The 22,882-nt window shown below is 40.3% G+C and overlaps 2 protein-coding genes across 2 annotated transcripts in view; both read right to left on the reverse strand.

Moving 5' to 3' along the window:
- The window catches only part of FBXW4 (F-box and WD repeat domain containing 4), a 118,341-nt gene extending 102,029 nt beyond the window's left edge, over window positions 1-16,312 (reverse strand). Inside the window, exons 1-2 of the mRNA XM_069098777.1 lie at window positions 15,966-16,312; window positions 4,557-4,652 (exon numbers count right to left, since the gene is read on the reverse strand). Of these exons, the coding sequence (XP_068954878.1) occupies window positions 4,557-4,652; window positions 15,966-16,297 (428 nt within the window). The 5' untranslated portion in view covers window positions 16,298-16,312. The remainder of the gene's footprint in view (window positions 1-4,556; window positions 4,653-15,965) is intronic.
- The window catches only part of NPM3 (nucleophosmin/nucleoplasmin 3), a 390,782-nt gene that overhangs the window by 297,109 nt on the left and 70,791 nt on the right, over window positions 1-22,882 (reverse strand). The window lies entirely within an intron of this gene.

Genomic DNA, 22,882 nt, shown 5'->3' on the forward strand with positions numbered 1-22,882 from the left:
AGTTGTGAGGTCTCTAGTCCCATGTCTTTTCCTATAAAGAACAAGAGCAGAAGGGAAAAAAGACAAGAAGAAGGAGATGCCATCAGCAGGCCCCTCCCTTTCCTCTTCCTATTGGAGTAAAAGCTCCATTTGTTAGTGTAAAGCATAAACCCATTTAAGAAAGGATGCTAATCTACTGATAAGATAGCTAGATTCTCAATAGAGAGATATGTCTGTATTTCTCTATTAGTGGACAAGTGTGAAAATGGAAAAAGACAGCTACAGAGCAGTCTTCAGCATTGCAGAAACTACAAAAAAAATAGTCAGCTCTCACAAAATGGTGATAAGACAAATCTACTAATAGTTAAAAGATCCTCCTTGAGGTCCTACAAGAGGAAGAAAGAAGGGTTAGAAGCTTCAGGTTAGTCCCATGATACTCAGTGAGCTACTCTGGAAAAGAATATGGCCAGGCACTGAGAATGCTCACTAGTGATGACTAATCCCATTCCCCACCAGCCCACCATTGCTCACATCTTACCAGGGACACTTCAACAAGGTATCTAAACAGTACCTAGCAGATAGCAGGTGTTTAATAAAGTTTGCTGATTGAGATAAATGTGTGAGAGCCTAGTTTCCATAAAAGCCCTAGTGTTTTACAAGTCCTAAGTAAAGAACAGAGACGGTGAGCTTTCCACCCCTACTCATTAATACAATTGCCATGGGAATGAGAAAAAGTTCTGCAAATTGACTTGACGGGCCATTAAATGCAGCTTAGATGTCTACTCACGAGGTTTTTTACAAGTGTTTGCATATATTACACCTAACATGTGGTAAGTATGTAGAGATGTCCATATTTATATACATCATGACATATATTTGTGCCCAACATCTCCTGTATAAATATGGGTTATCCCTCTGAGAAGAGGATAAATGAGGGACCCAATAACCAGACATTTAGAGCAGCCTTGTAAATAACTACATACTTATACAGAACAAAAACTGGGTTCACGTCATGTGAATAGTGAAGACTCCCAGGGAGAAGCAAGATGGTAATTGCTTGTGATTTATTTGCCAAACTGATTAAGACCAGTCTAGTGTGATTAGGAAAAAACATTCCAGGGACAGAATCTTGATGGATAAAGTAACTTATTTTCTGGTTATTGAGAAGCAAGGTTGGCAATAGATAAGTGTCAAAGGATATGAACAAATGATTCTCAAAAGAATTAGAAACTATTAACAACCATATGACTACTCCAAATCACTAATAAAAGAAAAGCAATTCAAAAAACTCTAAGGTTTCGTCTCATACCTAGTAAATTGGCAAAGATGAAAAAAGTTGGGAATGGTCAATATTGGAGAGGCTTTGAAAAAAATGGGCACAGGAGCGGAGTCAAGATGGCGGAGTAGAAGCAGGAAAAAATGGGCACACTAATACACAGGTGTGGAACTTAAACTGGTCCAATCACATAGAAAATAATTTAGAATGATTTTTTTAAGTGCCCGGTCTCATATATACTAAAATATTCATTGTAGTACTTTTTGTGATAGCAAATAACCAGAAAATATGTAGGAACCTGTCAAGTGGAAGATAGCTAGACAAACTGTGGTACATTACCTACATGAAACCTTTGCTCATCCATACACTCCCTAAGCTACTAGGGTCCTTCCTTTCAAAATAACCTTTTGCTTATTTTATACATACCTATCTATGTACATGTTATACTCCAGGGTTGGAGTAAAACATCTTTGAGAGAAAGAATCATTTTACTTCTGTCTTTGTATCCTTAGGTCTACCACAGTGACTGGCATGTAATAGGTGCTTAATAAATGCTTGTTCATTGACTGATTGGAATATTATTGAACCATATGAAGTTACTGATATTGATATGAAGAATTCAGAGAAACGTGGGGAAGACTTATATGAACTGACCCACCAGAACTAGGAAACAATATACACAACTACAACAAAAGAAATCAAAAGGTTAAAATGAAATGGAACAATGTATAATTATGACAAAACTTAGCTCCAGATAAGAGTTGAAAAAATGTACCTTCATGCAGAGGTGAGGACTGCAGGTATGAAATATCACATGTGCTGTCAGATGTAGTCAATGTGTTAATTAGCTTTGCTAAACTGGTTTTTTTCTTTTTTAATCTTCATTATAAGATTATTGGGCAGCTAGGTGTACAGTGGATAGAGTACTGGACCTGGAGTCAGGAAAACTCATCTTTCTGAATTTAAATCTGGCCTCAGACACTTACTGTGTGACCCTAGACAAGTCATTTAGCCCTGTTTGCCTCAGTTTCCTCGCCTGTAAAATGAGCTGGAGAAGGAAATGGCAAATCATTCTAGTATCTTTGCCAAGAAAACTCCAAATGGAGTCACAAAGAGTTGGACAGGACTAAACAACAAAAAAAGTTCACTGGGCAGGAAAGGGCAGAAGGATATACATTCAGGCAGGGAACAAGCACTTATTAAGTACTTACTAAGTGAGAGGCTAAGGTAGCTAGATGGCTCAAGAGGCAGCTAGGTGGCTCAGTGGATACAGTGCTGGACCTGGCATCTAGAATACCTGAGTTCAAATCCAGCCTCAGACACTTACTAGCTATATAACCCTGGGCAAGTCACTTGAACTCTGTTTGCCTTAATTCACAGGAGAAGGAAAAAGCACACTACTCCAGTAGCTTTGCCAAGAAAACCCCACAGACAGTATGGTCTACAGGGTCACAAAAAGATGGACACAACTGATCAACTAAACAACAACAAATGTGCCAAGTGCTGTGCTAAGTGCTAGGGATACAAAAAAAATGTAAAAGACAGTCCCCACTCCCAAGGAATTCACAATCTCATGAAGGAGCCAACACATAGACAACTATGTGTGAACAAGATGTATATGGGATAAACTGCAGAAAATCTACAGAGGAATGGTACCAGTATTAAGGAGGATTAGGAAAAGCCTCTTGCAGAAAGTAGGATTTTGGATGAGACTTGAAGGAAGCCAGAAAAATTAGGAAGCAGAGATGAGGAGGGAGAGAGTTCCAAGCATCCAGTACAGGCTGTGAAAATACCCAGAGTCAGAGATGAAGTATCATATTCAAGGAACAGTAAGAAGGCCAGTGTCACTGGACTGAAGAGTATATGGGATGGGGGAAGAAGTGTTAAAGAGTAAAAATATTGGAACTGTAGCAGGGCCCAGGTTATGGAGGAGGGGAGACTTTAAAAGACAAAGAATTTTATATTTGATCCTGGAGGCAATAGTGAGACACCACAGTTGCATGGGAGGGTGACATGGTCAAACTTTCATTTTGGGAAGACCACGTTGACATCTGAGTGGAGAATGGCCTAGAATGGGGAAAGGCTTGAGGTAGGGACTTACCAGCAGGTTATTGCAACAGTCCAGATGTGAGGTAATAATGGCCTGTACCAGGGTGGAGGCAGTGTCAGAGGAGAGAAGGGAGTGTATATAAGATGCTGTGAAGCTAGAAATGACAAGACTTGGCCAACTGACTGGATATGGGGGTGAGAAAGAAAGGGAGGAATTGAGGATGACACTTAAGTGGTAAGTCCAAGTGACTGGGAAGAAGGTGGTACCCTCCACAATCAAAATTATATGTGACAAAAGCATCAACAGTTTGGGAGGTTTTTTTGAAGCAAGGGTAGGAGATGTGGATCTCCTCATAAATCACCCATCATCACCATGTGAATGTTTATCATCACCACTACCATTAACCATAGCAATAGATCATGACTAAGATTAAGAAGCAAAAGGAAAAGGATGAGTTATGAAACAGAAGGTTCCTTCCTATAACCATTGCCTTAGGATAATCACCTGGTCTCCTTCAGCCACACAGGTACATAGCACTACTGAATAGGTAACAATAGTTCTCAATTATAGTGTTACTCTCCTCTTGGAAAAAAAATAACAGATATACTTCTGAAATGACACCTGCCAAGTATAAATGAGCTTGAGGTTTCTGCTCCCCATCCCTACTGATCAGCCAACAAGTAACTGTTGAGTAACTGCTGCACCCAGAATTGTGGTAGGTACTTTAAGAGAAAGTAAGGGTAAGACATGATCCTGGCCTTCTGAAGTTTACAATTTAACTGGACTTAACTGGAAACAAAAGTAGTATAAACAAAATAGAGAACAATTACTGCAAAGAAAAAAAAGTGGCATTGTCAGCCACCTTCCAGCCTGCTCCTCAAAGTTCAACTTCTATAGCCTTGGTAGCAACATGTCCAACTCATTTACATTCTATTTTGTCTTTTTACAAAGCGGGGTGGGAAAGAGATGTTGAGAGGCCTAACAATGAAGGCAGAAAACCTGTCAGTAAAAGACTTAAATGACAGTAAAACAAGATGGATCTGGTTACTAGCTTCATCATTCACTGTTCAGTCTTCCTTCTGGCAAACTGGCAAGGAACACGTCTGCCCTTTTAGACCCCTTCTGTGGGGTTCTTGGCCTTCTTGACAAGAAAGGCCAGCCAAACTACAACTAGGTCGCTTTTTTGTCTTCCAACATGACCCCATTAGCCTGTGCCCCTGGAAGCTCTGAAAGAGATAACAGGCTACTTGCTTGCGTCTCCACTTGAGCAACGTTCCCTGTCGGCAGCGGCCCCGTCTCCAGTTCTGTGAGACCTTCACTCTTTCCTTCACTGGAATGCTGGTCACCCTGTATACAGAGGAGAGGATAAACAATATAAGTCACCAAGGCCTCTCTCTACACTCAGAAAAAAATTCCCCAGGATAACCTCCAGGCCACAAGGAGGACACAAGACCTCCCAGAGAGATCTGGATTTAAGTGCCAACAATAATGTAAAGAAAAACAACAAGGCAAAACATCAAAACTCTGATGAATTCGATGACCTCAAGACATATTTTGGATGTGGCCAGTATGTTGGTTATTTTGCTTAACTGTATTTGTTTATTACAAGGAAGAGTTCTAGTTGAGGAGGAGAAGAGTAATTAGGAAGTTGGAGCAATTTTTAAAAATGTGTTAATAAAACATTCATTTAAAAAAATAAATAAATGCAGGAGCTAATCTGGGTAAGGAAAGGTAAGAAAATAGGCAGCAAGCACAGATTTGATCCTTACAATAATTTTTTGAGATAGGTGAGGCAGGCATTAAGCCTAGTTCTGTTTTTCAGATGGGAAGAGAAAAACTCAGCAAGGTTGTCTCAAGGTCATACAGCTAATTAAGTGGCAAAATCAGGAAAAAAAGAAATATAGCTCCCATGACTCCTAGCCCAATATTCCTTTGATTATAAATATTGCTGCTTAGGGCAGACTTCTGACTAACAAATCCCCTTCACTTTGATAAAACAAAAGTCTTAAATAGATAACCTTGCAGGACAAAAAGGATAATTTAATGTTAATCAGTAGAAGTGATTTAAAAAAAAAAAAAAAGGCAGGAAATTCTACATAAGCAAACACCTGGATAGGGCACTAGTGAAGAAAACACTGGGCTTGGGTCTTGAAGACCTGAATTTAGATCCAGTTCAGACACTTAGTAACCACATAGGCCTGGGAAAGCCAATTCACCTCTCTCAGACTCAGTTTCCTCATCTCTAAGAGGAAGGTAATAATACCCACCTTTACAAGGGTTCTGGTGATCATCAAATGAGGTAACACATATCAAGTGTTTTGCAAGTCTTAAAATGTTATATAAATGCTCATTGTTATTATCGTTGTGATTATGATTATTAGCTCTTCATTATGCATGGCATACTAAATTGAGACAGAAACCATACTCTAAAAAAAGTTGGCAAAAGTTATAGCCTTCCTTATCTTCACTCTCTCCTCATCTCAATGAATCCTGCCCTCTTGGTGATATTTTACCACAGGTTAAGGGGCTCTTCCCTGCCCCCACAGTCCCTTTCTCCTTCCCGATACCCTGCCCTCTCCCAACCCTCTCTATGCTGGGGCTCAGGTCTGAAGGCAGGAAACTTTCAGAGCTACAGCAAAGGCAAGGGCTATGTTGATTAGGGGAAAATCTCTTATCCCCTCTCCCCAACCCCTAAACATAATCCAGGGTCCTTTAAGCTTTCCATTACTGAATTTGGTTTTTTATTTATTAAAAAAAAGTTCCTAGAAAAATGGTAACTTTGTAAACTTTTTCCTCCTTTAGTCCCAAAGTCTTCACACGTATAATTTCTCTAACAGATTACTAAGTATTCTCTTTATACCTATAAAGAATTTTAGTGATTTCATCTCCTTCAAAATCAGAGATAGTGATCAAAATCTCTCTGAAAATCGGCAAAAGGAACATGGGGAAGAAACCAGTAGGAAAAGAATCTTCTAAGACAGGAGCAGGTACTCCTTGGAATTCAAAAATGACTTTGCTTAGATCCTTGAGATGCCCTCCAGCTTACTTCTCCAGAACAGTTATAGGTGTAAAAGTAGGGAGAACCAACCAAAAATGATTAGTCCCTTGTAAATAAACATCTCACATAGCTGTTAATGCACATCGGAATCTCTAACTTGGCCTCCAGCCTGCCTGGATTTCCATTTTCCCAGCCCTCCTCCTTTCGCCTGGGGCTCATTTTTCCACTCCTCATTCCCTCCTTGTTCTCCCTCTACCACACTTTCCGGCACTTAGTCACCATTATAATTTGACTGCATTCCTGGGCACATAACCTATTTTAAACAAAAACAACACAACACATACAGTGAATCTGCAGTGAGGTAGAAATTAATTTAGGAAGTAATCTAGAGTTTCTCCTTTCTTTTCATGACCTCTCATCTCTAATGCCCTTTCCTTTCCCCTCCCCCAAAAAACCCCAAAGCAAATAAACCTATCCTGCCATATATGATATTAACATTGAAAAACAAGCAAAGGACATTGACTCTAATTACATAGAAGTAACTTAATGGGTGTCATCAAAGAAATGCATGATTGAGAAAGAAGATGGGCTGGTCAAGAGAACTAAGGAAGGCCTCCAGCATGTTGAACCCCTTGTGAAGAACTTAAGGGAAAACATAAACAAGAATCCCACTGAATGGGTAGGCATGAATGAATTGCAAACTATATGTTGGAGGTAAATGCCCACCCTCATGAGATTATAAATTCACTGGAATACATAGATAGATAGATACATAGACAGAGTCACAAATATGAATATATCAATACTTCAATAATTTGTTTTCAGAGATGTGAGTGACTCTCACCAACCAAATTCCAACTTCTCTACCTCAGTCAACAGTCTTAATCTGGCATCACTTAAAGAACTTCTTCAAACTTAAACTGGTTCCAACATCAGCTTCACACTAACAGAGTAAACCACTTTGGTCTTTTTTCAGTCAAGTCTGACTCTATGACCCCATTTAGGATTTTCATGGCAAAAATACTGGAGTAGTTTGCCATTTCCTTCTCCAGTTCATTTTATGATGAGGTAACAGGCCAAAAGAGCTAAAGGACTTGTCCAAGGTCACATAGCTAGTCTGAGATAGATTTGAACTCAGGAAGATGAATCTTCTTGACTACTGAAACGTGGGAACTGAGGAAAAACAGAGACTACAAGACGGACAAAAGAAGAAAAAACATTTATTCACGAGTTCGAACCTGGGTCCAACCATACACTTAAGATGGAGGACCCCGAGTGTCTTCTCGGGCGTTCTTTTATACAGTTCTTGTGGGGAGAGCGGGAAAACAAAGGTCAGGGATTGGGTGACAGACATGTATGAGCCTTAGAGATAGTGGCTTGGCGCCAATTCTATAGGGGCGGGGGAGGGGGGGGGGATGGTTAAGATTCAGTACCGGAACCTTAAAGGTCACCAGGTTATCGTGGCAAGTAATGTGCTGACATTCCTTCTTGCAAAAAAACAAGTCTTATGAAAAACAAGTTTATTCCCTGGTATGGGTGGCCCCTTCTCAACTACCAGTCTGGCACTCTATCCACTGTGCCACCTAGCTACCCTTCCATAGTCACAAGTACCTTCTATTAAAATCTGCTCCAAAGCCTTACAAGGAAGTAGCCCTGACTCCTCAAAGGCTATGCCAGTAGACCACAAGTCCTGGTAGTTCATACCAAGCTGGAAAGGTTTCTGGTATAGAACCTATATAACAAACTGTATATCTCTTATCTAAGGAATAATCTAGTTAAGTTTGAGAAGACTCATCATGAGGATGACCACAGAATGATGAATTTTTCAACCCAAGCAATTTTTTTTTTTAAAGCAATCGGGGTTAAGTGACTTGCTCAAGGTTACACGGCCAGTTATTTCTGGGTGTAGTGCTAAGTATCTGAGCCCGGATTTGATCCCCAGGTCATCCCGACACTGGAGCCGGTGCTCTTACTCGCTGAGCCACCTGGCTGCCCCTACCCCAGCAATTCTTAAAAGGTCATTATAAAAGGGTTGTAAATTAGCTAACCTTGATTTTTTAGGCTAGAATGAGCACAGCAGCAAAGAAAATAGAGCTGTATAAGGAAGGCCTGTGTCAACCATAGACATCAGTATATAGGCCTCCTTAATATGGTACGAGCACACCTACCCAGACCTCCCCTCTTATACCTTCCCTTTTAATTAAGCCGTAAACTCTGTTCCCAAAATTGAATGACAATGATGAAAGTCCAGCAGTACCTTTTCTGGACTATAGGATTCATTCTCTTCTGAAAATCACCTTTTGGTCTTTGGGACAAAGTGAGAATAGGAATAAACACAAAGCCTGCTCAATTCTAAGAAGGAAGGACTAAATAAGAGTCTACACATACTTCTTAACTCCACAGAATGGCACTGATCTAGGACTTCCTGATAGGAGGTAGAATTGAGACTGGCACCACTAATCCTACTATTTTAAAATTCTGTTGCTATAACATATATTAATCTCTCAAGCAGGTTCTCAGTCTCAGTGACTAGGCTTCAAATTCATTCTTTGGCTTTACTAAGCTGGTTGTGAGAATGGAGAGAACATATGCCAGCTGCTGTCCAAAAAGCTTTTAACGTCTTCAGGACATTCTGATAAAGTCAAACAACAGGCAAGATAAAGAAGGAATGAGAAGTTCTCCTTTAACACATTTGCTCTGTAAGGGAATTCCCTTTTAACTCACTGTGCACATTATTAGAGCACTTCTTTACCTCACCAACATGCCCTTCCAAAATGAAAATTCAAAGAAGCCTGAGAAGTTAGGGTTTGGGTGTTAGGAAAGGCAGGTGGAATAAAGAGAGCTGAAAGGAGAAAGGAAGTTGAGGCAAAGCTAAAAGGCAAAAAGTCCATCATTCATTACAATGAAACAGCTTTCCAGGAAAAACATCTCAATGTATTTACTATAAAACAATTTCATTTCCCTCTCCATCCTATTACCATCACCTGCCTCCCCCCACCCCCGCCTTCATCCCACCCCAAAATCCCACAGCTTGTAGATTTCCTCTCATTCTTGGCAGTTACCAGAAGAAACATAATACCCCCTTTGGGTAGATCCCACCAGCTGCTTAAGAAGGGAAAGGAAGGTATCCTTCTATGCTACCACTAGAAGAGACCATCCCCAGACTCCTTCCAAGAACATTACAATCAGTAACCATTAGCTCCCGATGTCAGGGAGCCTCTAGCAATGCAGACCCCAGAAGCAACACCATCCCTCAGTCCCAAAACATTTGCTTTCAGCCTGAGCTCTTGTTCTTCTTTCCCAGTTTACACTTTCAGTCAGAAAGCATCCTTCTCACTCTATTTCTAACCTGATGGGGCAGTGTATACCTCTTCTAACAATCTGTGGTCAGTGTCATTCGCTAGGGTTTTTTTTTTTTTAAACTGTTTCCAAGTCAGTTACTCAATAGCAAAGTGAGATTCAACATCAGTCCCTTCACCTCCAACCTTTTGCTGATTTTCAGATGGCAAGAAATCAAAAGCCTCAAATAGGCACTTTTATATTATATCTCTTCATCCACCTACCCCAAACATATGTAGACACCTAATACAACCCAAAGAATACTCTTCAGTCTCTAAACCAAGCAGCAGAGAACAAGACATCAGTTAGCCCTCAACCTTTCAGCAAAGACCACCAACAAAGAGGTTCATGAGTGTCAACCATGGGCAGAGGCAGTTTCTCTCTATGCCAGACAGAAACTGAACAGAGCCTCCTGCATCATTTCCCAAAGGCAACAGCCGGAGTTGAGTGAAGACCGTGAAAACTGTACAAGAGCTGGAGGAGAAAATATAATGTAAGGAATGATTCTGAATCAGGGGCAGAGGAAGGAGGAGGGATGAACTAGGTGACCCCAAATGTCTTTTCCATCTCTAACTCCTATGATTCTTTGACCTCCAATTTTGTGCTGCGGACAAAGAATGGAAAGTCAACAGACGAAGTAGTGTTTTGAAAGTGCCTGGCAGTCTGCTCTTGTCATTTAGTTGCTGCCTCTTGTATTTTTTAAGGTGTCTCCAAGTCTTGTCTTCATTTCACAGTTGTCACCTTTCTCAGTAGTCTGAGCTCGTGTCAAATACCAAAAAAAAAAAAAAAAAGGAGAAGAAGAAGAGGAAAAAGAAAGAGAAGGAATGTGCTGGCAATTAATTGTAGACTAAAGAGGGGTGGGCGCTGAGACCAATTGGGTGGCCTAGACTTCCAGGGAGGGCAACTTGAACAGAGAGAGGCAGGTCAGAGGAAATATAGAACTGACTTGTAAGCTAAGAGAAGGTTGGCCAAACCTTCTTCAAAAGGTAAACTCTTTATCCAGGTAGTCGTCTTCTGTTTGTTTGGAGATGGCTGTTGGTCATCTAGAAGGTAGCTGACCTATCTTGGAGAGGAAGGAGGCCTGCTGTTTGTTATTCAGTGTGTCTACCTAATGCTATTTCTATTGGCCTGAAGTGAGAGTTGAATCTGAACTAATGCTTATAAATAGACAGGTCTAGTCAGGAGAAAGAGACTTCTTCAACTTGGAATTGAACCAAAAATTTGAACTCACTAAGAATTCAATCTTCTAACAGGTATATTATATTCCTAGGCAAATTCTGAAATATAGGCAAAAATCTACTATCCATTAAGCAAATTTATCTGTTGATTGGTTGGTTCTACTATGTTAAAATGTACGGGGGTTTTTTTTTTTTAAGTATGTGTCAGAGCTTACTTATACAAATATATTATATACAAGCTTTTCATTCAAAATTCAATTTCTCATCTTTTCCCTAGTTCTAAAAAAAAGCTAGAATTTCATTTCTCCTAAACTTCCCAAATTTTTATAGAAGTTCAGTTTCAACAAGACTAGTCCAAACATGCACACATCTCTTTTAGTTTCAGCCCAGATCAAGAGCTGAATTATTCTGAACAAAAAGTCAAATTAGTTTCAGGGTTACGCTACAGTTTTTGTTTTTTTCATTTAACTGGGAGACAGGAAGGAATAAGAAATACAAGGTAAACACTTCTATGTCATGGATGCTCAATTTTTCCTTATTCCAGACATTTCCTGATGAACCCTATTCATACTATTATCTCAATTAAAAAAAAAAAACCACCAAGTCTTGAACTAAGATTAATTGTATTCAAAAAAATAAAATGAAGATGTAGGAGAATTTCCAAAGCAGTCAGGATTCAGATAGATAAAGACAAAAGAAGACGGAGAAAAGAGAAAGATAACTGTCCCCACCCTCTTCATAAAATCAGAGTTGGAAAGGACCTTGGAAGCCATCTAATCCAAGCATCGCCTGACCAAAAATTCCTTGACAAGCGGTCATCAGGCTTAACTTAAAAACCTCTAGTAAGGAGGAAACTACTATCTCCTGAGGCAGTCCATTCCACTTTTGGACAGCTCTAATTGTTAGGAAGTTTTTCCTTACATTGAGATGAAATTTACCTTTTTGGAATCTACTGCTCCTCGTTCTGCCCTCTGGGGCCAAGCAGAACAATTCTTCCACATGACAGCCTTTCAAATACCTGAAGACAGTTATCACACTCTCTACTTGAAGTTTTCTTTTTGTTCTGACTAAAAATCCACCAACATATATCGTTAACTCATCTTTGTAGGGTTTAAGAGTTTCATTGTACCACTATTATCTTGAAAGTAAGGAAATGCTTTCTAACTTTCAGGCCTTCCATCACTGGAAAAGACATAAGGAGGGTTTGGTGTTTTGTTTTGTTTTTTTCTCAGAATTTTAGAAGAGGCTTCCTCCTAAACACCATTTGCTTTTGGAGGTACTTGCCCCACTGGGCTGTTTCCTGCTTTCACAGGTGTATTGTTTTATTTATTTTGAGCATGTAAAGTGAACTCTGCTTTTATTAACTCACAGAAACCATTAAATAAGGCCTTTAAAAAAAAATCAATAAATTCATCCATAAACCAAGTCTTTAATTGAACTGGCCCTCTTCAGCAGGTAAAGTCAAAAAGTGCCAAAGCCACAGAAGTTTGTCGACTTTTCTGAGAAACACTGGTTAGAGTCAAAAGTTAACCAACCAGCAAAGTCTTCTATATTTTGAAATAGGAAGAGAAACTTTATGCCGGGTATTTTTTTTTAAATTGCTCTTAGGTTCAATTATTTTAAAAACAAACAAACACACCATGCTTATCTGTTTCTATCTCTTCACTCTGAACGTTAATCATCACTGAAATGGATACCCCAGTCACAAAGAGTTCCACACATTCAGTCAGTGCAGGAATGAGTGAATTAATGAATGAATGAACATGCCAGTTAAATGCAATTTAGTAACTTTATTACCCAGCAGTTACATTTTTTAAATTTTCACTGATACTTTTCAGTATCTTTACACCACAGTCATTACCCAGTAACAAATTTATTCTCCACTGCTTATGTTTTTACTCAACTCTATCACACTTGTCTTGGAAAACTGGCCTAACAGCTTCCAAATTATACTAAGATTAAAATTTGGGTTAGAAAAAAACTGTAGTCTTTTCCTTGTAGTGTTTGTTTTTTGAGGGGCTTTTATTGTGGACTGGAAGGTTCTAAAATCCCACATATTTATCAATTTTTTAAAAATCCTAATCTAAATTGTTAACTGTTTGAAGTTTCCAGGTACTAACTTTGTTCTCCCACCTGTTTGTTACCTTGGCCCCCGATTATGAACTCTTGCTAAATTTCAATTTCTGGTTCTAGTGCACCAAACCAGGCTGATTTCCCAAATTCCTCTGGGAAAACTTAAAAAAGCTGCTTATAAGAAACATTTCCTTAGCTTTAATCGTTGTATTAAAAAATACTTCCATTCCCCAAAGTTTCATAATACCTTCAAAAAAGGACCTAACAAAACTGACTTCAAACTAGTAGCAAAACTTAGTGTCCACCAGAAAAAAATATATCCACATACTGTGAGTATGTATGATCAATAATGTTTACAATTTGGGCAAGAGCTCAAAAGGAGGCAAATTATTTGTTTCGGGTTTTGTGAGGGTGGTTTTTTAAGTGCCCAAAATGCCTCTAAGCACAATAGTAAGGCCATTAACAAATCAAAAGGAGTCAGAGCCGTTCATCTTAATCAACAGAGCCTCGATCAGTAAGAACAACCAAACAGCTCCTTTGCCCTGGGCCGGAAGGTCAGTAAACCAGATCCCTATGAGTTTCATTGGGGCTAAGAAACCAGGTACCTTAAGTTGAGATCCCAGGCCCACAGATACCACAGCAGTATTTGTGGTAACTCCATGTACCCTAGTAAAAAAATTAGGACAAGTGAGAAATTAAGCACCTTGCTTACTTCTCTCTTCCCACCTTCTAGAAACACTCCCAATCCTCAACTTCATTTGACAGGCTGACATGAAGAAACAAGACACTTAAAAGCTATCAAATTGTACAAGACTAAAGTTTTGCTTTCCTGACATTAAAAGGCATTCACTTGTTCAGTTGGTTTTTTTTTTTTTTGGGGGGGGGGGCGCGGCACCAGCTGTCTCACTCTATCTTCAAAGAGGTATGATTCTCATTGCATACTGGAACTTTGGGAAGACCACAAGCCTTTTTTTTCTCCAAAGAAGACAACCACCTCTAGCAGCTTATCATCCCTCCTGCAGCTGTCCAGAAACAGACCACACTGATAAACACTCTCCCCACCTGTTGTAGCATATATGACTTTTCCCCTCAGCCCAGAAAGGAGCACTGACCTTGCTCTTGATCAAATGCTATATTAAAACAACTTCCCTGGGAGGCCAGAGATACCTCACCATAGGTCATAGCACCCAGTTAATAAACAATAAAGCTACAATCAATGCCCAGTAACTAGTGTAGAGTCTTGTACATAGTAGGCACTTTGAAAACATCTGTTGAATTAAATAAACTTTAGCACTTTAATACTAGCAAAGTTTATTTGGCTTTCAAAGTACCTACACTATCTTAGTCCTCTCCCTTGCAGAAGTATATTGAATAGGAAAGAAAAATAAAGCTACCATTTTCAAGCTACCAGTTTAACTCCCTGAAAGAAAGCTAACCCTTTCCTTGGACTCTGCTCCAGTCATTTTAGTCAGCTTTCCTTAAGGGTGATCTTTGAAAAAAGTGTTTTAGTTATATGGCACAGGGAGCAATTTGAAAACCACTTCCCTTAGAAGGTTGGACACCACTCTCCACTCTGACCAGTCCAACTAAAAAGGTCACACACTTCCATTTTCAGTGTCATTTAAACCATGCATATCCAGGATGCACTTTTTCCAATTATAGGTCTCAGAATTCCATTCTTCCTGCTCCCTTCTCTTCAAGCACAGACAAAACTACAACATATATATCTCTTATGTAGCACACATACCTATGTGTAAACAGTCTTAGGCCACAAGCAGGCACCACACCCACTTTCTTGTGTCCTGTTGGGTACAGAAGTGTGGCCTGAAAATAAATTTTGTCCTCCAATCTTCTAGAAGTTCTGCCTATGCCTGGGACCAGAAGCAAAGTAAGATAGCTATGGAGAACTTCTTGAGGTCCAGCTTCCCAGGCCACACTCCTACAGCCATTACTTCATATCTGACTAAATACCCCCTGGTTGGGAAAATATTTAGGGGTTCTTTCTTAATCTACAACTAAAGCAATACTAATAAGTGATAACACAGATACTATGCCTGAGACCCTACCAATAATTTGTAAGGGTCAAAGGCAAAGGGGCTTGGGGAAACCAGAGAGCCACACATAGAGCTAGTCTCTCCAGTTAGTTTCCACACACTAGACCCTAGAGCCACTTAAAGCAAGGAGGAAAGCACTGTGCCCTGAGTGCTGGAACTAGGACAACTCGAGAATCTCACTGAGAGGTTCTCTGTGCGGTCCTAAGGGATCTTTTAAGTTGGATATTATTTGAAGGATAGGCTTAGAAGGGAAAGAGTATTTTGAGGTAACCTCAAAGAGGATTATGTTGAAAATCATCTCAGAAAGGGCTATGGGGGGGGGGGAGAATCTAAAAGAGGCAGTTATTTTAGGAGAATCTCAGGAGCTAGCGTGGACAGTGATGGGCCTGCAGTGGAAAAGCCCCAAATTCAAACCCAGCCTCAAACACTTAGTAGCTCTGTGACCCTGGGCAAGTAAATTAACTTGCCTGTTTCCTCACCTGTAAAATGGGGATAATAACACCACCTACCTCCCCGGGGTGACAAACCAGGATACCTGTAAAGCACTTTGCAAATTTTAAAGGACTACATGAATGCTATTATTCTTGTCCTCATCTGGGAAGCAGATTTTGAAGGGGGTCTCAAAGAGGACATGTTGAGACTCTCAAAGGGAATTAATTTAAATGGTTCTCGGTGGGTGGATGAGGGCATTCTAAGGGGGATATTCTGGGAAAGTCTGGGGGCCCTCATTTGAAGGGATCCCAGAGAAGGTTATTTTGAAGAGGGGTTCACTGGCGTGCCTGGTGGGGAGGAGAAACCTAGGGGACTTAAGGGGGGCTCGCCGTGGGGGGCCGTTTCCAGGGCTCTGAATTTCGGGAAACGACAGACACACCAGGGGGGCTGCGGGGCCGGTCCAGGTGGCTCCCTAGCGACCACACCTCCCGCCGAGCCCAGCAAGGGGTCGGAAGGGCAGCCGCCGGGCTAGGCCCCGCGTCCCCGCTCTTTCCCCGGGCCCGGGCCCGAGGCCGGGCGCGCTTACAGGTCGGTGCCGTGCCGAGTGAAGCCGGAGTTGAGGCAGGCCCGGGCGATGGGGCGCCACAGCAGGTCGCGGCTGGTGAAGCGCTGCAGGCGGCGGGACACCTGGCCCAGGCGGCCCAGGGCCTGCGAGTCCAGGTAGGAGCAGATGAGCAGCAGTAGCTCCTCGGGCAGGCGCCACAGCGGCGGCCCCGGGCCGGCCCCGGGAGGCCAGGCCTCTGCCTCCTCCGCCCCGGCCCCGGCGCCGGCCGCCGCCGCCTGCCCCGCCTCGGCCTCCCCGTCCGTGTCGGCGTCCGCCGCCTCGCCGTGGGGACCCGGGGTGCTCCTCCTCCCCATGAGGCCGGAGCCCAGGGCCCGGCCGAGCCGCCGCCGCCGCTCACACGGAGCCGGAGCCGGAGACCGAGCCCGAGCCCGAGCCGCGGCCGCCGCGGGGGGAAGGGGAAGGCGAAGCCATCCTGGCCCGAGTCACATGGGGCGGCGGGAGCCCGGGCCGCCGCCGTCGCCGCCGCCTGTCAATCACCGCCCCCCCCTTCCGCCCCCCAGCCCGGGAACTCCGGGCCCTTAGCCAGAGGGCGGAGACTGGGCCCCGATAGGCAAGGCCCTGCCCAGGTGCAAACCCCACCCCCCAACCCTGGGCGGGTTCGTAGGAAGGACCCCCCCCCCCATGTGACCCCAGGTCGCCCTTGGAGGTGACCTTCCTTCCAATTCCTCGTGTGTGTGTGTGTGTGTTCGTTCGTATGTTTGTGTGTTCGTGTATGTGACGGGGGTGGGTAGGGTGGCGGTATATAGTGTGCCCTGGGGTTATCCAAGTTCTCTCACTGCTCTGCCAGTTTCTGGTGTTTTCGATGTTCCAGTCTTACTCCGAATAGCAGTAAGCTCCCTGAGGGCAGGGGCTGTCCTAATGCCTCACGATCCTCCCACAGCCTTCTCAGAAAGGACTATTTAAGAATTGAATGAATTGAATTAGTTCCCTGCATAGAATGCTCAGATCTGGTACAGGACGTCTGGGAAGGATAATATCTAGATCTTCCTATATAGTTTTGTTTTGGTTGGGATACTGCAGAAAAAGCAACGAGAACTGAAATAGAGATCAGAAGTCTTCAAACACAATCCACTCAGTTATCTGAGACGACTCCAAAATCTTCACTTCCCTTCCCCCATCCCAGTCCCTGAGCAGCAAAATTAAGCAAAACCAAGAAATTAATCTAGCTCAGGTAAAAGAGGTGGGTGAACTAGGATTGGAGATCACATGTGGGATTGAGTGCTTTAAAAAAAAAAAAGATAGATATACTCTCCAATGCCAGGTTTTATATTATCTGGTTTTGGGCTTTCCGTGCATATTTGGAATCAGCTGTATCATAGTTACTGTACCTGTAGAAATGCCACTGCCCCCCAGAAAGGTGAACCTAGTAAAACGGTCACATTTCTATCATTCTGCTTCATATAACATGTGTGATTAGTAGGCTAGTCAGAGTGTAGACCTGGAATCTGGCAGTGTCACAGGCTCAGTTTTTGATCTTGGAGGGGAAAAAAAAAACCTAAACAAAAACTTTAGCCTTTCAGTGTCCTCAATCTGTAGTGAAAATAATACCTGCCTCTTCCTTACTTTGGGGGGATAAAGTAGATGATCCCTGTAAAATGCTTTGAACTACTCCAAGAAAATTCCAAATAATCATCATAGGTCAAATTCCATTATAACAAATACCTTTACAACAAATCCCTTTGCATTAGAAATGGTTTTACAAAACCTAACCCAGAAGATTGTCTCCTTATTTAAAGCAATATTCAGTACAACAAAATTTCAGTACAACCAAAGAATTTAGACATGCCCTTCAAGACTGTTGTAAAGAAATTTGACATATCTTACAAAGCTATAGAGGTGGGATACCTTATATTGAAGCAAAACAATCAGAGGTGGGATACCTTCAATTGAAGCAAAACAATCAGTTTACTAAGTTGAGATACACATTAAACATTTTCATATTTTCAAAGTATTTTATTATCATTATCATAATGGTTTTTATAGAATAGTGTAGAGCAGCACATTCTCATTGTACTGGAATTAGTGGCACAGGAAGTATATCCAGTACAGCTTAAATGAACAAATCATGATTTGAAGAATAAGGGGTCCTAAATTTCAGTTATTTATGTTACCTGTCTTTATGGGGGAAAAATGGCTATCATTTTGAAAAACCAGAACTTTCCTATCTTGCTCTCCCAAAACAAAAGAATAAACCATTTAGATTAGAATGTGAAATTTCATGATTTTTCCAAGGAAGGGCAATTGTGTTCTAAAGACATAAATAGAGACTCCACTGGGAAATGTCAATACTAGCAATATTTTCCCTTTAATTTAAGTACAAATTTAACCTAGGTGTCAAAATACTTATTACATACCAGAGAACAGTTTTTCAGCATGAAAAGAGGCTTAATGTCTATTTTGCTTCAGAATTTTCCTCCTTCCCTTCCCAGCCCTTTCCTTCACCCCAGATGAACATTTATGGGTTCTATCAATATATTTCAAATCCAGTAGTGTTCTGTAGCCAAGTAAGTTGGGGATACACTGTAATATGCAGTGAGAATGGGGAGGCAGGGAGAAGATCTCAGGTTTGTGTTTTGGCTTAGCTCCTCAAAGCCCTGAAAAGTTTGTCTCACCTCAAAGAAATATCTAAGTAATTTCTCCATGATTTTTTTCCCTCCAAAAATCCCTCTGTGGTTTAAATCAAGCTGGGAAAGGTTTGTTCCCTCCCCAAAAAGGATTTTCTTTTGTTCTTTTTAGGGGGTGGAAGGTTGGAGAAAGTCATTTGGCTAAAGAGCTTGTCACATAAGTAAATCTGGAACTTCTACTCAGGGAATTTCCTAAAAATAGTTATACTTTTGGGGAAAATAAATATATTAATATCCAGAAAAAGATAGTACTTTATCCATCAAAAAAATCTCAGAGAGAGAACTGATCAATCCTCTCTTTAGCTCTCTCTCTCTCTCTCTCTCTCTCTTTCTCTCTCTCTCTCACTCTCTCTCTCCCTCTCCCTCCCTCCTTCCCTTCCCCATCTTTCCATCTCCTCTTCCCCTAAATACCAGATTGCAGTAAATATAATGAAACAGTAGGAAAGACAAAGAGAACTACCCCTGGGCTCAGAAAACCTTGTTTCACATTCTGGCTCCTCCCAACAAACCAGTAACAAAACCTTGAACAGGTCACTTTAGCTCCTCAAAACTTTAGTTTCTTTATCTGTAAAATGAGAATAATACTCACTATACTTCACAACCAAGTTATTGTGAGAATGAAATGAGATGATGTATACAAAGTGCTTTATTGTCAACTGTAAAATGCTGCAAAAAATGTTGTTTTTGTTGGTTTTATATAACAATCATTTGGCAGTTTTTTTAAACTAGTGAGTTAACTCAAACACTAAACTTATTTTTTATTTTAGAATTCCACAAATGTGAAAGAACATAAAAAAACTAATATACATTTCATAATGTGTTGTCTTAAAATCCTTAAAAGTATTTCTTTCCAGTCTATATAAAGTCCTGTTATGCTTTTTTACATAGATACAAAGTTTCTTCCCTAAGCATGTGGAAACACATTTAGAGAGTATTAATGTTGTTACTATTATAGGTAATAACTATGTGCCTAGGTAAAACTTTTCATCTGAAAAGCTAAAATCAATCAATACTATCTGCCAAGTAAGAAATGGTAGGTTATAGCCATTATGATTCACATTTTAGAGTTAGACTATGAAGTAGTCCAAAGTATCAAGTCAAGTACCAATTCTGACTCTTTCCAGCATTTAGCACAATGTCTGGCACATAGTAGGCCCTTAACATGCTTATTGATAGATTGAAACTAGAATGACCTTTAGACAAGACCCCAGGTTATTTCCAACTTTTCTATAGACATTTATTTCATGTTATTTATTTATTTCAGCTCTGTGTAGGGTACTGTGCTTGGTATCAAGGAGATGTCCTAACATCAGAGATTTAGAGATCGAAGGGACCTGAGAAGTCATCAAATTCCACCTTCTTATTTTGTAGAGGAGGAAACTGAGGCCCAAAGAGGTCAAGTTATTTGACCAAGGTCACACAGTCATTAAATGACCCAGATCTTTCAGACTCCATGCTCAGGTTTCTATCCCCTATTCCACACTGCCTCTCATCTTAGAGTTTAAGGTTAGTAGTTTTGCATTTGAGAATAGGGGAAATAGTCTGAAAAAGGTGGGAAAGGAGCAAGTGGTATTGTGTGCCATCATCATTTGTCAGCAGTATCAGATATTGGCTCAAATACCAACCCTTATTCTTCTAGATGCAACAGAAAAATCATCCAAAAATTGAAGTACAGGATGGTCTGCCAACACTACCTCAGCTCCTTGTCTAATCAGGAAACTTGTAGACCAGCTCTATGGTCTCGACCTCCCCAAGCTAGTGACTGCTCATCCCCTCAAAGGCCCCTGATCTTAAAATTACTCTGCACCTGGTCTAACAAAGAGTACTGTTTAAATAAACGACCTTCCTCCTTGCATCAAGCCTGAAAATATTAGCTATGCCAAATTATCTAAAAGAGTGGGGAAAATGATAAATCTGCAGTCAGGAAGATCTGGGTGCAAACCTCACCTCCTATACTATGTGATCATGCCCTTAAACTCTTGGAAACTCAGCTTCTTCTTCTGTAAAATCAAGATAATAATAACTGTAGTACTTACAGGTTTATTTGGGGGCTCAAATGAGATAACCTACATAAAGATTTGCAAATTCTAAAGCACACAAAGGTTTTTGGCAAGTCACTTAGGCTCCTATAATTATTTATTCATCTATAAAATAAATATGCAAAAATAAAATAAATAGTTTTGAACATAATGTATGAAGAAAAGAGAGGAAAAGAGATGGAAAGTGATCATCCTGGTTCTTTCAACTTACTATCTGTGTGATCTTAAGCAAGTTAATATCTCTCTGCCAGTTTCCTCATCTGTAAATGAGAGGATTGTATTAGATGATCTCTAAGGTCCTAATTCTGTGATCCTGTGATCTTATGTCTTGAAGACAGAAGGTTGGGAGACCTAGCAGTGAATGTTGTATTATAAACATTAGAGGGCCTAGTATGAAGGGGAAAGTTAAACTAATATGTTTATTTTTCTGAAAAAGACTAAACATGCTGATACAGTATTTTCTATCTTCTGAAATCTTGTTGAAGCATTGCTGTCTGATCTGCCATCTCTTAGATTCTAAACTTCTATGTTGTATCTAGCACAAGGCTCTGTACATAACAGGAAGTTTAAAAAGAAGTTTGTTGAATGCATTAATGGATGAATGAACCTGTTCATTCTCAGTTGTTAATTTGTATTTCTTTCTTTCATGCACTTTAAAAAACCTGATGTCAAAGAAAAGAATTAGAAACAAAAACTGTACGTATTCAATATTTCAAAAGATTGATGATTTAATTGGGCACCTATTTTGGAAATAGATCAAATTTTTCCTTCAAAGACAGTTTCTCAAGTTAACTAAAATAATTCATCATCTGTATGTACATATATTTTAAAAATATATGCAGTACATATATTTTAAAAATCATTTTTCCAATAACTTCAAGAATGCTCTTTTGAAATTTTATAATAAAAATTGTATATGCATAAAAGAATAGTATTTCCCAAGTTATATCAATTCATGATATAATGAATCCCTATCCTGTCCTTGCAAATGCAAAGGAAAAAAATGTGTTCAAAGTGGTGCCCAGTGACCTTCCTGTGAAATACTCCAGTAAAAGAATAAACCTGTATTTAAAGTCTCCAGTCATCCAAAGTAACAGCTGTGCTAGAGGAATCCATTTTCCAAAGGACGGAATAACATCACCCCAGGACATAGTACTGACTTCACAACTGTGAAAAAAACACATCCCTAAGCATCAAAGTCCTTTATTTTGTTGCTTAAGTGCAAATACTACTAATAATTTGATGGTTGTGTTTTTTTAAATAGGGAGGTGGGAACAGTTAGAGGGTGATCAGTTTAGCAGTATCAACTGTAACTATGTCTGCAAAGCAGATTCCTAAGAAATGTTTGCTACTTGAATAATGCCATCATTAGTCAGGCTGATGCATACCAGGGGAATAATGCATCTTTGTGTCAATAGGCAGTATTTAAAGTGATCTTGAGCAAAACATGAATTTCACCATTAGCCCTGGGCTCTAGGAATAAAACCCTACATTGCTTTGTGGCACAAGAGGGAAAAGTCTATAAAATACCTTCCAGAATAAAAGAAGGCTCTTTAAGTCTTGGTAGGTGGAGCTGGCAAAAAAACAAAAACACAAAGATGGAAAGAACCTGAAGTCCTAAGGAAATTTCCAAGATCATGAGGGGATTTTTTAAAATTATAACTTTAATGCACTGACCAATTAATTGGGGGAAAGACATTTAAAAAATAAATAATCGAGCAATCACCTCAATAACTGATATAAGTCATTTTGGATGAGAGTTAAATTTCAGGGTTTAAATTTTCATTTAAGCATTTTGAACTCCTCAAAGGAAAGAATGATAACTTCTTTTTGCAAAGCAAACAACTGAAATCATCAAGCAGTGCTTATTGACTGAACAAAAAAGCACAAAATATTTACAGTTACATAAGTCATTAATAATAATTAATACCTCTTTGGTCATTGAAGTCTCATGTCTTTCAGTCATAGTAATGCTGAAACAACAAAAGGTACTTTGAGCTCACCTTGTCCTTGCAACAGCTTTGGGGGAGTGAACAGGCTTTGTGAATGACAGCCAGCTTCCCTAAAGTAAAAGTCATTACATCATTCTGAACAGATTGTGAATTGTATTTTCCTAAATATAAACACAAAACTCACTACAAAGGGGTAAAAGGAAGGCTTTTCCATTTTAGGAGGCTTGTACTAAAGTACAAGCAAGTGTATATGGCAATAAAAT

Source organism: Petaurus breviceps, unplaced genomic scaffold (assembly GCF_028583685.1).
Source record: "Petaurus breviceps papuanus isolate PSGF00001 unplaced genomic scaffold, PetGlider_PUasm1.0 37, whole genome shotgun sequence".
Lineage (NCBI taxonomy): Eukaryota > Metazoa > Chordata > Mammalia > Diprotodontia > Petauridae > Petaurus > Petaurus breviceps.